Source organism: Phymastichus coffea, unplaced genomic scaffold (genome assembly GCF_024137745.1).
Source record: "Phymastichus coffea isolate CEN01 unplaced genomic scaffold, Cenicafe_Pcof_1.1 PCOF00170, whole genome shotgun sequence".
Classification (NCBI taxonomy): domain Eukaryota; kingdom Metazoa; phylum Arthropoda; class Insecta; order Hymenoptera; family Eulophidae; genus Phymastichus; species Phymastichus coffea.
The window spans coordinates 135,328-151,330 of NW_026706981.1; the positions used below are offsets into that span (position 1 = coordinate 135,328).

The 16,003-nt window shown below is 57.4% G+C and overlaps 3 protein-coding genes across 8 annotated transcripts; 1 reads left to right on the forward strand and 2 right to left on the reverse strand.

Annotated features, from left to right (window-relative positions):
• Nucleotides 1-104: 104 nt before the first annotated feature.
• Nucleotides 105-1,259, reverse strand: LOC131673240 (transcription initiation factor TFIID subunit 13). Its single transcript, XM_058951086.1, has 3 exons — nucleotides 1,012-1,259; nucleotides 458-695; nucleotides 105-383 (listed from the first exon to the last, which is right to left on the reverse strand). The coding sequence occupies exons 1-3, from the start codon at nucleotides 1,045-1,047 to the stop codon at nucleotides 265-267; spliced, it is 393 nt and encodes a 130-aa protein (XP_058807069.1). The 5' UTR covers nucleotides 1,048-1,259; the 3' UTR covers nucleotides 105-264.
• A 124-nt stretch (nucleotides 1,260-1,383) lies between these two features.
• LOC131673236 (charged multivesicular body protein 2a) lies at nucleotides 1,384-3,548 on the forward strand. Its single transcript, XM_058951082.1, has 5 exons — nucleotides 1,384-1,560; nucleotides 1,906-2,080; nucleotides 2,151-2,326; nucleotides 2,406-2,540; nucleotides 2,613-3,548. The coding sequence occupies exons 2-5, from the start codon at nucleotides 1,913-1,915 to the stop codon at nucleotides 2,818-2,820; spliced, it is 687 nt and encodes a 228-aa protein (XP_058807065.1). The 5' UTR covers nucleotides 1,384-1,560; nucleotides 1,906-1,912; the 3' UTR covers nucleotides 2,821-3,548.
• Nucleotides 3,549-3,645: 97 nt separating this feature from the next.
• On the reverse strand, nucleotides 3,646-14,615 carry LOC131673226 (uncharacterized). Of its 6 annotated transcripts, none has more exons than XM_058951069.1 (11): nucleotides 14,387-14,543; nucleotides 10,704-10,926; nucleotides 10,529-10,632; nucleotides 10,264-10,455; nucleotides 10,037-10,185; nucleotides 9,824-9,953; nucleotides 9,232-9,744; nucleotides 8,839-9,162; nucleotides 8,312-8,760; nucleotides 7,433-8,236; nucleotides 3,646-6,954 (listed from the first exon to the last, which is right to left on the reverse strand). In XM_058951069.1, exons 2-11 carry the CDS (start codon nucleotides 10,870-10,872, stop codon nucleotides 6,270-6,272), a joined length of 3,519 nt encoding a protein of 1,172 aa, XP_058807052.1. In that variant the 5' UTR covers nucleotides 10,873-10,926; nucleotides 14,387-14,543; the 3' UTR covers nucleotides 3,646-6,269. The 6 variants fall into 6 exon arrangements, with proteins under 6 accessions (XP_058807052.1, XP_058807050.1, XP_058807049.1 ...); XM_058951067.1 differs by having other exon boundaries at nucleotides 8,342-8,760; nucleotides 10,037-10,188; XM_058951066.1 differs by having other exon boundaries at nucleotides 10,037-10,188.
• Nucleotides 14,616-16,003: the final 1,388 nt, after the last annotated feature.

Here is a 16,003-nt window from a genome sequence, read left to right on the forward strand (position 1 = left end):
CTTAAGGAAAATAATTTAAAAATCAAGAATTTAGTATAAATAAGCTATAAAAATAACCATAAATTGAATCTTTTTCTAATGAAAAGTTATTTATTGATTAAACGTTGAACCATACATGTTACGTTATTGGAAGTACATGGTAGTTAAATCTTATAAATTCCATAATGTTTATATTCGATACATAAACAATAAAATATTAAAAACTAAAAAGTATCAAAAATTAAATAATAAAAACAATCACAGAATTCCTTCAACCTAGTCACCTCATTCAGTGATGTTACCTGCATATTTAACTTCATCAAAAGCTTTTCTTGCCTTTTTCAACTCTTCATTCATTGTTAAAAGATCTTTTACTCTAGCATATTTTCTAGGATCTTTCCTTACTGCAACAAAATATTTTCTTATAATATCGTAAACAAAATAACCATGGCTAACTTTTAAAACTTAAAATTGATACCTAAGAATACAATATCTTCCACTTGAACTCTGCCTGTTCTGCCAATTTCCATTGCACGATGTGTCATTTCAGTGATATATTCAATGACAAGGTCTTCCAACAGATCAACACTTTCTGTATAAGGATTTTGATCATCCCCAAATCCATACATCATACAACGTAGTTCTTTGGAAAATAGTCTTTTTTTTCCACTTGTCAATGTACCACCAATTGGAATTTCACTTTCTTCATCTTCGAACTATAAGAAATTGTAAATTAAAGTAAAAATTATTATTACATTTGTAAATAGTAACATCTAAATTTTTTATTTTTATGATAGAAACTAAAAGTTAATTTAAAAAATAAACAAAAGGACAATAAGATGAAATAAACTATCACAAAATTTTTTAAAGAAAAAGTAATATATATTGCTTAATTCTACATGATCAATATACAAAACAATTTTATACAAATGATAATATACGATATAATTTTATACAAATGTTAAATTATATTATTGGTCATTTTCGCACTCGTACCTAATTAACAAATTTCCCTAAAATTGTCGCTATTACCTGTTCAAATGTCTCTTCTTGTGCCGCAGTCGCCATTTAGAAATTTGAAGTATTATTCATGAAATCAGTGAAAAACGTTATTGAATCCTTAAATTTTCCTTCTTAGTTGGCATAAAATACTGAAAATGCAATCAATATACAATTACTCAAAACACAACTAAAAATTATAAAAACGACTAAAATTCAAATTTTTAGGTTATAATCTTAATATTTTTCATTGTTATGATTTCGAGTCTCGACTCGACAGTACTGAACACACACATGCAAACATATACCATGCATACACTCACATACACACCCACACATGAGATCGTGGGGATTCATTTTTAAAGTACGGCTGCTACGTGAGCAAGAAAAAGACATTATTATAATTCTCTTCTTTTCTCACTCATTGTTTTGATTGGGGGAAATCCGCTGCTTTTCTCAGCGACGCTACAAGCATAATAGCAGCTGTAGAGAGTGCGAGAGAGGTTGGTGTAGGTTTATCGAGGAGTTTGACGTGCGATTATTTTGTGAATTCTACTTGTGTTGAACGTCAAAAAAATAAAGGTAGTCTTCCTTATTGCAACTGAAAATTGTCTCAATCACATTTTTTAGCAATTTTTTTTGTAACTCTGTATCTTATTTATATATGAAAACAGATGAAGAAAATATCATTTTATCTTACAAATGAGCTGATGACTCACTAAATATCTCATCAATTTGTAGATAGATATAAGTACTATACTCATTTTTCTTATAATCAATATATAAGGTGTCTTACTTTAAACGATGAAACTGTATTGTTTAAATTTGTCATAAAAGAGATATATACTTTGCATGCTACATAAGTAATGTATTACTTGTTGAAGTATTTAACCTTGATTTTCAAAAATTATTTCTATTACGCATTAGAATTATAATGGAGTGGCTTTTTGGAAAACGTGTAACTCCTGAGGAAATGCTCAGAAAAAACCAAAGAGCCTTGAACAAAGCAATGAGAGATCTAGATAGAGAAAGAATGAGAATGGAACAACAAGAAAAGAAAATTATTGCTGATATAAAGAAAATGGCAAAAGATGGACAAATGGTAATGGTACTCTTTTATTTTGTATAAAGATTATTTTGTTATAATAATAGATGTACTCTATTTGTTGTAGGATGCAGTCAAAATTATGGCTAAAGATCTTGTCAGGACAAGGCGTTACGTCAAAAAGTTTATGTTAATGAAGGCAAATATTCAAGCCGTATCCCTGAAGATTCAAACTTTACGTTCTCAAAACACAATGGCTCAAGCCATGAAAGGAGTCACAAAGGCTATGCAAAATATGAACAAGTGAGATTGACAATTTATTTTCATATTTTGTTTAATATCGTAATAAAACTAACAAAGTAAATCATAATTTACTTGGTAGGCAATTGAATTTACCACAAATTCAAAAGATTTTGCAAGAATTTGAAAAACAATCAGAGATTATGGATATGAAAGAAGAAATAATGAACGATGCAATAGACGATGCCATGGAAGATGAGGGTGACGAAGAAGAAAGGTGAGTTTTATAAAAGATAGTAATAAAAGCTTTATGAGAAAGCTGAAGATAACATTTGGTAAAAAATTTTAGTGATGCGATTGTGTCACAAGTTCTGGACGAACTTGGCCTTCAACTGAACGATCAATTGTCAGGACTACCTCAAGCCTCAGGCTCGTTGAGCATAGCGGGCTCGAAACAGCCAGTAGCCGCCGCAGCTGGAGTCGGTAACGACGACGGTAACCTAGCGGATGCCGATGCGGATCTTCATGCGCGGCTCGAAAACCTGCGCCGCGAGTAAAGTACGTCGAGACGTATACTAATGTTTGTGTAAATGATGTATAAAAATACTTACTCGATTCTTGTGATAAATCTATAACGTAAGGTTTATTTTTTCATTATCAGACAATTAATGCACAGGCCTAAAATAAACCTAAAAATTAGATAGCGCACGCTGTAGCTTAAAGCTGAGCTTACACCAGGTCGCGAGTTTTTCGTCCAGTCGTTTCTGGTCAAGTACAGCTTGCACGAGACGAGTCATTGGATTCGATAAACTCGTCAGGTTTATTTAAGACCAATGCATCCATTGCTATTCGCAACGTTTGTATGCTTGAGTTTAAAGTATTTTTCTCTAAAGTTTTATAAGGATTGTTTTGCAAACCAAAACATAAAGAAATCGTGCTTCGTGCAGTGTCGCGCGCGGTGACTCGAGAATTCGCGACGGTTTAACGTAGTCGCTTTTAATACGCTGCGAACAATCATACACTGCTATAAAATAGTTGAAACGAGGTTGGTTAATATCAAATAATAAAGACAATGCGTCAGCCCGTTTTTTAAAAATGACGGATTTTATAAGAACTCTATTTACTGAGATCACGCCCTCGAAACGTTTGCCCGTACAGTGTGCAACGTTCACGTCAGACTTGCTTTCGTAAAAATGAAAAGGTCAAATGTTTAACGAACTATCGTTGTAATTGTAATTCAAAAGCAGCTATGAACAATAATTGAATCAATAAAGATTAATGTTAAATGAACAAGCTGCAGTGTAGCTATGATTTATTTGCCATTCTAGACACGAATATACTAACAAGAGAGGAAGGGTTGAATAAAATAGACTTTATTGAGCTTTGTCAAATATTGAATTATATTATATCATCTGCGAAACGATCATGCCCAAATTTGGTACAATCGGAGTAGTTGTTGTTTGTTAGGTACTTATTCGTTAGTAAGCTAGGATTCGAACCTGAATATTTCCTTGTTTGTGTGCTGTTCTTTCGAGTTTTTTGCTAACGTATGCCATCGGCAAAGAGTTCAGCTGTCATCCGCTCGCCTTACATTTATCATGTTGTTCGCTTATTTCACTTTTAACGCGCGCGCGTATGTAGGTACTCGACGAGCAAGTACTCGGTAGCGTGCAGCCACGAGAACTGTAGGAGTATGGCGGTGGACATCCTCGTTCACCTTTATCTGCCAGTTGCCACGTGGTGGCAAACGAAAGGTCGGAACTGGACAATCGTTCCGGCAGAACAGCTTTCGGACCATCGTGCGAAAAAGTCGGTTGCCACGAACAGCACAACAACGCTGATATGCCAGGAACAGGTCGATTCTATCGAAGGGAAGATATATCAGTGATAAGCGGTCTGATCGTTAGCGCATCGTTTGTAAATAGCGAAACTGCTGCTCGTTAATTAATTAGCTGGTTAAGTCCGTTGCTGGCGTTACATGGAAATATCACAATTTCAGCGTGAAACCCCCGTTCGTAACGTGCTTACAATTTAAATTTTCTCACGCCCCTCTTGATATATAATTTTCATAGTAATAATACGCAATGGTCGTTAGATATAAAACTTAACTTTGTAACGAGTCGAGGTAAGCTCCTCGTTTCATATGCTCACTTACACGCTAATTATTTATTTGCTTTATTTCTCTTTCTCAACTCGCTTTTGTTTCCTCTACATGCTTCGAACCAGTCGTGTTGTAATTGTTCCTATTATATTTATCTATATATGCGCGCGGGCGCGCGTGTGTGTATAATATACATATATATTTATATGAATGCTCTGCTTTGTAACTTGCAATCTTGTGTTCTCATGGCATTGCGTCGACAGTTCGTCGCGTTTGTTTTCCAATGCAAGCATCGTGAGCGCTCGTCGCTTCTTGATATGGCGGGATTATGGCGTCCTACGCAATCTGGTTGTTCTTCGTGATTACGAGAATGCGTACAATCTTCGAAAAGCTCATTGGAATTTTCTGGCTAAATTTCTGCTCTTGCCGTTTAGAAGCTGACGTATAGTTCGTGCATTGGACGAGTTGAGACCAGAATGACCGAGTCGTCAAGCTAGAATTTGGCGAAACTCAGTGCCCTAGAAGCTGAGGCTTCCGACGAAAAGGGAAGAAAGAGCGTTCGGCTCTTCAACTCTTCCATCGGGAGTATTTATTTACAACGTCGTTGGTCGAACCGGTGCTCACGATCGACCTTGGAAACTAACGAATTCGCTGCTTGATGTACGAGTAGCTTTGTGTTCGAGCCATCTTTCGATGTTCACAATTTATTTTCGACCTACTTATATATTTTCTTATTTATGTACAGTTGCGATTCGCTACGGTGAATCTCCTCGAAAGAGAGAGAGAGAGAGAGAGAGAGAGAGAGAGAGAGAGAGAGAGAGAGAGAGAGAGAGAGAGTGAGAGAGAGAATGAGAGAGAGAGGAGAGAGATTTCGCAATTCAGCGTGTTCCCCGCGACAGGTCGCGGAGAGCAGACCAACGCTATCGGCGCACCCTGTGTAAGTTTTGTTTCCCTCAAGTTAAATATCATGGACTAAATACCTATGCGCGGCTATCGTGTGTGCGCGTGTGTGTGTTTTCACGGATGAGAATCTTCGTTTTCGCGCGTGGAAAGCGGAGGTCGCGGCAGATCGCACGGAGGCCTTGGCCAGAGTGCTGCGCGATTCCCTCTCGCGGTCGGCAGATCTTGGTGCCTGGACGTGACGCGCGCGCGTACACGGGGGCGCCCTTCGCACAGCGAGGCCCATTTTCCGTTCTCTGCAGCTCCGAGCGCGGAATGAACGGCTTGGATGTTGAGCGCGCGAGATCGGATCGAGCGTGCGTGCGTGCACGCAAGAGGAGGCGATCGCCGGGGGCAGAGTTGCCTTGCTCTCTCGCGCCTCGTACGCACGCGCATACCAAATGGAGAGGAAAGAAAGAAAAAAGATCAACAACTCCATAACGTAGGTATTGCCGCGGGCACTGAAATTCAGTCGCGCTGTCGCTCGCTCGCTCGACGACGACGACGACGACGACGACGACAACAACAATAACAACAACAACAACAACAACAACAACAACAACAACAACGAAGGAGAGAGAAACGAAAGCCGCGTCGTTCCGCCAGTGGAAGACCGATGACTAGATGCGGGAGCCGGTGCGTGCAAGACGCAACGAATCGCTGGCGCCGAGTACTTAGCCTAGGTGGCAAGGGGGATGCGCGAAACGGGGGAAGCAAGCCTACTGCTGGTTTGGTTTGTTGAGCGCGCTACCGCTACTCGGCTGCAAAGCCTCGACTCGACGTTCGCGGGCTATTTACAGAGAAGCGAGCGAGGTGCTGCCGGTGCAGCCCCGTCGGACGTCCGGCGTACAAAAGACGCGCGAGAAGCGAGAAGCGAAGCAGGAGGAGGTAGAGGAGGTGGAGGAGGAGGAGGAGGGGGAGCAGGAGGCGGAGAGGCGGGGCGACGAGGGAGGCCGGCAGCGGCAGTCAAATGGTCCAGACCTGCACCTTCTCGGCGACGACGCACCAGCTGGCGTGGTCGTAGTACGAGGAGATGACGTGCAAGTTCTCCACGTGCCTGTCGATCAGCTGGTCGAGCTCACCCTCGCGAAACACGTGGTAGTACTGGTGGTAGGTGATCTGGTCGGAGGGCAGCGACTCCTGCGACGACGAGCCGCTGAGCGTGCCCTGGCTGGCGCTGGCGGGGCCGGGGCGGGGGCGCGCGGCCGCGCGCGGCGCCTCTTCCGAGGCCGAGCGGGTCTGCGCGGCCAGTCGCGGGCTGGGCCGCGCGGCCAGCGAGGCGGTGCTGCCGGCGCAGGCCCGCCGCGCGCCCGCCAGCGACCACGAGTCCGCGCTCTCGCTCAGCGAGTCGCCGATGTCGCTGGACTCGGCCGAGCGCCCGAGGCGCGCGCGCCCCAGGCCCGGCGCCCGCTGGCTCCGGCCGCCGCCGGCCCGCGCCCGCTCCGCCGGCCACTCGCCGCTCGACCACGCCAGCGCCAGGCCCGCGTCGCTGCTCTCCTCCGAGCAGCTGCGCTGCAGCGCGTCCGTCGCCTCCGCCCCCGACTGCTGCGGCTGCTGCGGCTGCTGCGGCTGCTGCGGCTGCCGTTGCTGCCTCTGCTCCTCCGACTTGCCGTCGTTGTCGGCTGGCTGCTGCTTCCGGTTCAGCGTATACCTGTCGAGTAAACGCCGCTCGTTAGGCGCCTGGCCTGATGCTTGACGATGGACGTTGGCGTTTACGGCGGCGCGATAACCGAACTCGTTGGCCCAATTGCAGTTCTTTCAAGATGGTTTGTCTCTGCTTCAGCCATTATCTCGCTCTTTCCAATAGATAAGCAATTGGAAAAAATGAATCTTTTCGTAATGTCGACAGCGATAAATGAAAATATTAAACGCATTTGTTAAATTAATCTGACGCGTGGAGGACGAACGTTGAACTGGTCGCGATGAGCGTGGACGGTCGGTGATGTTGCGAGAATGGTGTCCGCAGTGGAGACGGAATGAAAAAACGCTTTCTTTGCCGTCGATTTACCGGACGGAACAAAGTTCGAACGGAACAAACGAGTTCGAACCTCGGCGCCACGCTCGGTTGCACTCGGCCGACGAAGCGACGAAAGCACGACATCGCGAACTTAAAATTCGAGCGACCATACCGCGAGGAGACGACGTGGTCGTCCATGCGCAGCTGGGAGGCGCGGCAGAACTGGTCGATGTCCTGTATGAGCGCGCCCTTCAGCCTGTCGGCGCAGTCGTCGAAGGCGCCGCCGGCCGCCACGGACGCGGCAGGCTCGGCGACGGTCGCCCTCCTGGCGGCGAAGCGCTCGTCGGAGATGACGCTGATGACCGAGCCGGCGGACTCGGGCGAGCTGACGCCACTGGAGTCGCTGTCGAGGTCGTCGGTCTCCGGATTGAACAGCTCGAGCGATAGCAGCCGCGGCAGCACCTTGCTCACCGCGTCCAGCTGGCCGCCCGCGGCCGCGGAGGCCCGGCGCACGATCGGGAAGGCGGCGGCGCGCGGCCGCGCGGCGAAGCCCGGCTTCTGGCCGAGCAGCTGCTTGATCTGGTCGAGGCGCGCGCGCCGGCTGCGCTCCTCCTCGGCGGCCGCCGGCGGCGAGCCGCGCCGGCCCTCGTCCCCCGAGCCCTCGTCCGAGTCCGAGTGCGGGGCTCGCGCCGGCCGGGGCGGGCCCGCGGGGCGCGGCGGCTGCGCGCTGGCCACGCCGTTGCTGCCGTGGCCGCTGTCGGTGCTGGGCATTCGCGGCAGCGCCGGCTGCGAGTCGAAGCCGCGCCGCGCCTCGGCGATGCGCTCCGTGAGCGGCACGTCGGCGCCCGAGAAGAAAGGCCGCGCGGCCGCCGGGCCGGGCGCGCGCGGCGACAGGCCCGGCGGACTGGGCGGCGGCAGGCTCTTGCTCGTCGCGGGAAACTGCTTGAGCAGCGGCGACACCGACATCAGCTTCAGCCTGCAAGAGAGAGCGGGCGAGAGCGGTCGCGTGGAGGCTGCCGGGCGGCGGCGGGGGCCGGGACGGACGCCGGACCAGTGTGCGCCGAGGAGCTCGGGTGCGTACTTGACGCGGGGCGAGGGCGGCGCCGAGGTGGCGTTCAGTGGGTGGGCGGCCGGGGGCGTCGCCTCGGTCGGCAGCGGGCTCGTCGGCTGCTTCCTCGGCACGAAGATCACCGAGGCGAAGCTGTCCTCCGAGTCGACGCTCGTGTCGCTCTGCAGGCTGCTGTCCTTGCTGGAGTCGGAGCCGTCCTCGCGCGACGAGCGCCGCTCGACCTCGTGCTTTGCCAGCAGTTGCTGCTGCTGCTGCTGCTGCTGCTGCGGCTGGTGTTGCAGCTGCTGTTGCGGTGGCTGCTGCTGACGCTGCTGCAGCTGCTGCGGCTGCTGCGGCTGCTGTTGCTGCTGCTGCTGCTGCTGCTGCTGGTTTCTCGGATGATCGGCAGTGCCGCTCGTCGTGCTTGCCAGACTATCCGCCGACGTCCAGCTCTGCGGGCGATCGCGCGCGCTCTCTCATTGCCGTCCGACCAAACTCGGGCTCGGCTACTTGCCGCAACAGCGACTCACCTGCAGCATGCGCGCGAAGCCGTTCTTCAGGGACATGCCCGAGACCTTTTCGATGTTGGTGGTGGACTGGCGGATGCGGTTGGTCAGGCCGTTCTTGAGCAGCTGGAAGCGCTTGGAGGCGCTGGCCGAGTAGAAGCTATCGCGCAGCGTCTCCAGGGTCGGCTTGCTCTTGTAGATGAGCTCCTCGTTGAACGACGCCTGCTTCATGATGTTGCGCCGCACGTTCTCGCGCTCCTCCAGCCGCTCTATCGACATCAGCTCCTCGTTCAGCGAGCTCTGCTTGTGCACGCTGCCGCGTTTCGACGCTTGCTGCGGCGGCGTCGACTGTGCGATCGAGGACCACGGTTACATTTCGAAGCTGGCGAGCCCGGGCGTGGGCGACGCAACACTGACCTGCGGCCCCGAGAGGCCCCCGAGCGGTTGGCGAATGGCAGTGTCGCGGTGGAGGCCGCACTCAGCGTCGCGGTCGCCGTCGCCGTCGCCGTCGTCGCGGCGGCCGCGGTAGCGCGTCCTCTGGCGGACGAGCCTGGGAGGCTGGGCGAACGTCGCCGCCGCGTCGGCAGCTCGCTGCTGCAGGCGCTCGTCCAGACCGCCGACGCACAGGCCCGGCACGCTCGACGTCGACCGCACCATGGCCGCGCGCCGCGCCTCGTGGATGCTGCCCAGGCTCCTGGACTTGGCGGGGCCGACGCCGCGCCGGAAGCGGCGCGGCCGCGGCCGCCCGGGCCCGGCGGCCGGCGCCAGCGCCGCGGCCCGCTCGGGGCCGCCGCGCTCCTCCAGCCGGCGCAGCTCTATTGGGAGGTCGTCCGCGTCGCCGTCGTCCTCGTCAGCGACGCCGCGTCGGCGCTGAGCCTGCCAGTTCTCGAGGAACCAGGCGCGGCTGCCCCGCCGGCCGCCAGCCAGCCTCTGCGGAGGAGCGTGGCTCGAGACGCGTGCTGGTGCTCTCCGGCGCGCGCCGCTCGGCCGCGGGCCGGCCGCCACTCACCTGCAGCGCTCGCCGCACGAAGCTGTAGCAGGTCTCGTTGGGGCTGGACAGGCTGCTGCTGGTCGACGGCGACGGGCTGAAGATCGGGTCGACCCAGTAGCTCTTGGCGGCGCACCTGTTCCCGGCGGCGCTGCAAGCGAATCGCGGAGGCGTCACGCGGGCGTCGCGCGGGCGTCGCGCGGGCCACCCACGGGCCGCGCCCGCTCGACCTACCTCTTGGAGGGCAGCTGGGCGGCGGGCGCGCGCCTACCGCCGCCGCGGCGGCACTGGTCGCGCGCCGCGCCTCGCGCTCGCAGCGGGCTGCCCGTCGCGCTGAGCCAGTAGGCCCTCGGCCAGGGCACCAGCACGTCCTGCGACTCGAACTGCTGGCCGCGGGGGAACAGAGCGGGCCGCTCGGTGAGAGTCGCGGGGGGCACAGGCGCCACTACTCGGATACGCACCTTGCGGTGTTTCTGCTCCATGGCCCAGACGGAGATGACGATGCGGCCGCCGATCCTGAGCACGCGGGCCAGCTCCTTGAGGGCGCGCACCCGGCGCTCGGTCGTCGAGAAGTGGTGCACCACGGCGATCGACAGCGCCGCGTCGAAGCTCTCGTCCCGGAACGGCAGCGACAGGTTGTCGCACGCGAGCACCTGCGAGGCCGGCAAGGCGCATCGATTAGCCGCGTGGGCGGGGGGGCATCGCGCAGGGGGCGGGCGCGCGCACCTCGTGGCCGCCCTCGCGGGCCATGCCGCCGAACCTCGAGCAGCGGTCGACCCCGATCTTGAAGACGCTGCGGTTGACGTCCAGGTACTTGCCGCTGCCGCAGCCTGCCGGCCAAGCGCGGAGTGAGCCGCGGCCGCGCGAGCCCGCCGGGGGCCGGCGCGGCCGCGGCGCTTACCGACGTCGCAGACGAGGGCGCCGGGCTCGAGCTCCTCGAGGAACCGGTCGATGCGCGGCCAGTGCTTGCCCTGCACGCTGCGCTCGGCGCACTGCTCGTACACCTCGTGCACGTAGGCCTGCTCGAGCGCCAGCGACCGGGCCGCCTGCTCGCCGTCGCTCTCGGACATGCCGCTGCCGCGGGGCTGGCGCCGCTGCTGGTGCCGGTCGGCGCGCTAGCGCCGCTGCAACAGGGGGCGCGTCATCGGGCGCTCAGGACTCGGCCGGGGGCAGGCAGGCGCCGCAGTAGAACAGCCGGCGCAGCGCGCCCAGGAGCTCGCGCTCGAGGCGGCGCGGGCGGGGGGCGCGGGCGGGTCGGGCGCGCGCGCGCAGGTGCCGTAGGCGGCAGGCGCGGCACCAGGCGAGAAAGTCGCGCGCTGCCGCGGGCTCGGTGCGCACGAACGTCACGATGGCCCAGAGGATCGCCGGGCCCTGGCGGCGCGGCCGCGCGTCCAGGTACAGCCGGCACACCGCCAGGAAGGCCAGCAGCTCCAGCGGCGCGCGCGGCCACGACATGCTGCGCTCGCGCGGAGCTGCGCCGGGCTACTGCGCGCCTGTTGCTCGTCGCGGCGCACCGGCCGCCCGCGGGGAGGGGCGGCGCCGCCGGCGGCGGATCCGTCGCGACCTTGCAGCCCTGCGGCGATCGCGCGCTCGCCCTCGTCCATTGTCCGGTGGCCTACTTCGCGCGCCTCCCGCGTCCGAGCGCCGGCTACTTATAGTGTCGGGGGGCGGCCGCGCGCCTAACTGGGTTAGCGCTCGCAGTGCGCGTGCGTTTCCGCGGATCCGCAGCCGCGGCGCGCGGGACGTGGAAGAGGCGCGCCCACGCGGACGCGGCGAGCCGAGGTGGCCTGCGCGCGCTCGGCTTCCCCGGAAGAATCGTCCGCCGAGCGGTTGATCTGGGCGATGCCGCTTTCGCGGCCACGACCGACTGGCGCACGCCAGTGAGTCCCGTCGGTGCGCGGCTGTCCGCCGACCCTCGACGTCGAGTGCCTCGCGTGGTTTCCGCGCCAGAGACCGGATCGCGAGCCGTCGCGGACCTCGCGAATCGATCCGCGTTCGAGTTCGGCCTCGACCGCGCAGCGTTATCCCACGGGCAACGAAGCGTTCGCGGGTCGCGGACCGCGCACGAGGGCAGCGTCCGTTCCGCTGCAAAGGATGATCGCGGCTCGCGTCGCGTCGCCGCGGTGGGGCCAGAGAGAGTGAAAGGGCGGCGCGCGAGGGAGCGGAGTATCGAGCGCGGCAGAGCTCCGATTCCGCCGAAACGCGGCTCGTTCGCGCGCCTTTCCCAGCCATTCGATTTCGCCAGCGAAAATAAAAAGCAAAAACAAGAATAATATCCCAAGCCCCCGTTTCCTGCGCCGCGACGTCGCCGCTCGGCCGCTGAGAGATTTCGCAATTACCAGCTCTCTTTGTCTCGCGGGACAGCTCCTCAAGCGCGAAATTGATAATTGGACTTTTCTCCGCGCTGGCATCGTTGGCCATCGATTGGCGCGCCAGGCGCTCGCGGACAAAGCGCGCTACGGCAGTCGGCGGCTCGGAGCGCCGATCGGCCGATCGTCGCTCGGACGATTCGCCGAGCGGTCGCGTCCGAAGAGGCGATGGAGCAATCGCGAGCGAGCGACGAGCGGCTCATGGAAAGTCGGCCCGACGCGAGCGGCGCGCGCGGAATACGTAATTGAGCTGCATCGACCGCCGCCGGCTTTTCCTCGGCCCGAGCGCGACGCGACAATGCCGAACCGAGGCGAGAGCTCGCGGCACTACCGCGCCCGCGTGGCTTTCGCGTACGCGCTTTTTTACCGAGAACGCAAGGCTCGACGTCGAGGAGCGCGTCGGGCCGCGCGATGGCGCGATGGCGGCGCCAATTTTCACCGCCTCGCCCTCTCCGTCCGTCCGAGCGATCGGCATCCGCGAGCGTCGGAAAACAGCGATCGACCGTGGAGAGCTCGGCCGAAGGTAAACGCCGGCGGCCGACTCGCTGCGGCGCCTTATCCTTGCGGGACGAGTGCGCGCGTGCGCGCCTGCTGGAAAAACACGAGCGACGGAAGCGCACATGGCCGAAAGTCCGCCTCGGTCGTGTGGGCAATGACTCAGGCCGCGTGTGCTTCAACGCAGTCGCTGATGGCGTTCCAGCCGCGAGCGAACAAGACTGAGAGAGAGAGAGAGAGAGAGAGACCGTCAATAATTTTATTGTCTCTTCCCGTACACGTAGACTCTTCGCGTGGAAGAGCCGCGACGTAGTACGCGATGCGCGCCAATGTCAGTCGAACGGCGGCAACAATAGCGCGACTTTCACTGCTGCGAAGCGGCGTCAGCGCCGGTGGCTCTCTCTCCTTCACTGCAGATAATAAGCCGCGACGCCAGTCGGCACGAAATTCCGTAATTATATCGCGCGGACGGCTAAGTCGAAGGAGAGAAGAGGAAAAAAAGCCTCGCGCGAAGCCGAGCTAATTGGAGTTCTCTCGCGCGCGTGTCCCATTAAAAAAAAGTATTTATAGCTGCAGCGCGCTTCGGCCGGCTTTTCGAGCTCTCGTCTCCGCCGTCTAATCAAGCGCGACCTCGTTCGCGCGCGCGCAAAGTCGAGATTCCGGCCGCGTCGAGATCGCGAAGAGCGCGCCGATCGATTCGTCGCGTGCGCGACGCCGTTCCACACCGTCGAGACGTACGTGGGCGCGACGAAGCCTCCGCCAGTTTGCCAGGAGCGAGCACCCGCGCTGGCGCGCGAATATCCGACTTTGGAATTGCCGCGAGGCTTACGTAAGTCGAAGACGGTCAGATCCGAGGCCCGCCGCGAGGAAAAAGGGGTTGCCGACGCGCGCGCCATCCGAGGGAGAGTGAGAGAGAGAGCCCGTGCCGAAAATAGCTCGCGTGCGCCACCCCCTGCCCCCGCCCCTCCCGTCGCAGCCCGGAAAACGTCGCAATCGGCGCCGTGCGGTAATCGAAATCGATGCTCTACGACCGACGCAGCAGCTGGCCTCGTCCATCGCTCTCGGCGCTCTCTCCGAGCGCAATCGCCTGGGGCAGATCACGATGCGCCACTCGACGCCGCGCTTATCCGACGTCGTCCATCACACTCGAGATCGAGGCTGTCGCGAGCGTGACTTGCTCGCCTCTCGCCCCCCCCCCCCCTCTCGCTCTCCGCAGTCGAGGCGATAATCGAACGCTCGCGATCGACGGCACCAATAACAACGCGACATATCGGCGAGTCTGTCGGGGTCCGCCGACGACGAGCGCGACGGGGCGAGTGCCGGAGTTGGGCCGGCGGCAGCGCGGATCGATGGCGTGACGCGTGGCCGCGAACCGGCCGCGCGCATCGGCGCATCCGCAAGGCGACTCGTGGCGTCACGCGACCCGCGAGCCCGAGCAGCGCGGTCGTCGACGACGGCGGCCAGCAGGGCAGAGCGCGGGGGTGGAGCGCTGACGTCCGTCGGGTCCGCCTCGGCGTCTATATAGACGCCGGCAACCATGAATGAAAGCAGCAGCGCGGCGTATCGATCGGCGCCCGCCCGCCCGCCCGCCCGCTCGCTCGCTCGGCCGCCCACCCGCGCGCTGCGCCCTACTTATCGGAGGCGCCGTCCGCGCCCAGCTAGCCGCGGCGGCCGCACTGCCGGGGCCGCCCGCGGGACGGCGGCGCGGCCGGGTACTCACTGGACTGGGGCACGGCCACAGCGCGGGTCCGGCGCCGAGCTGTCCTGCAGCGGCCGGGGCTCGGCGCTCGTTCTCCTCGGCGCTCATGCTCGGCGGGCGCCGCCGTGCCTGGCGCTGGCGCGCGGGCGGGCAGCGGAACGGGCGCGGGCTGCGGGGCTGCTGCGGCGAGCGAGCGCGAGCGCACCTGGAGCGCACCACCGGCCGACCCGCCAGAGGCTACTGACTGGCCCGCGCTGGTCGGCGCTCCGAGGTTCCGGTGGCGGCGCGCCGCCGCGCAGCCGGCCGCGCGCAGAGCTTGCGCCCGGGCGCCCTGCGCCGTGGCGGGCTGGCCGCGCCAGTGCGCGCCGCGCCGCGAGACCGGCTGCCGCGTTCGCCGTGGGAAGCAGCCGAGGCCGCGGCTGCCTCGCGTAAAAGGTGCTCGCGCGCCGAGAGCCGAGGCGGTTCCCAGAGCGAGTCGCCGAGCGATCGCGAGCTTGCGCGCGCACGACCGGACGTTCTCGCTCGGGGCTTCGGTTGCGGCAGCGCCAAGCCCGTCGCGACGGCCGCGTTCGTCGTCCTGCGCCGCTTGTGCGTCGTCGTGGCTCCCCCGATCCGAGACCGTTCCAAAATCTTCGTTCGGCGATTATCTACGAGGCAGACAGCCGGATATGTAGGAATGTCGAATTGGCGCGGGACGATGTATATATATATATTCGTTTGCGAGGCAGCCTCGTGTCGTAACGGTTGTTTTGCCGTCGGCTGCAGGAAACACGTTATTCTAGTTGCACCGTCAACCGCCAAAACTCACGCCAACCGCGCCTATCGAGGAAGATGCGCGGAACAGTTGTTCGGCGCGCGGATGCACTCTCCGAGTATCGCAATTAGCAGCCGCAGCGAAGGGTCGTCGAATTCACCCTGATCGGCCATCTCGAAGCGAGAGCGTACGATGTCATCAGCAAATTGCAGAATTCGGCCGAAGGATCGGAGTCTCGGTGTCATTGCCACCTCGCCTCTAGAAATGACGCAAAAACTGGTTTCGCGCTGAGATGAACTTGGCTAATAGATAGCCGCATTGGTCGCCCGATCAATCGTGTCGCCCGACGTTCTCGGTCGACGACGGGGGCACTGAACGCGTTAGCGGCCGATGTCAGCTGCTGCGGAGAAACGGACTCGGTTCTTCGATCTCTGTGCCTGTTGTCGGCCGTCGCGAATGAATCGAACCCGTTTTCCGCGCGCGCGCGCGCGCATCTTGTCGCCCGCGTCCGCGTATCTGCGACCATACGGATGAAAAAAAATTTTTAAAATGTGCAAGCTCTTTTTTTCGAGCCGTACTGCAAATACGAAGCAGTTCGCGGATGGTGCGCAATAACAAGCGATAAGCCGTAGCCGCCTACATCACCGAGATGAATCGGATCGACGGTGCGAGATTCGATCGATCGCGCATCACGCGCGCATGGAGACAGAGAGTGAGAGAGAGAGAGAGAGAGAGAGAGAGAGAGAGCTATATTCGTTGCGCCGCGCCTTACAGATAAAGCTCGCGACGACGACAACGCTGCAATTTGTTTGCCGGCGATCTGAATACCCAGATTGTCGCTCCTCTTTTACAACGCGCGCACGCACACGTGTCAACGCGCGATA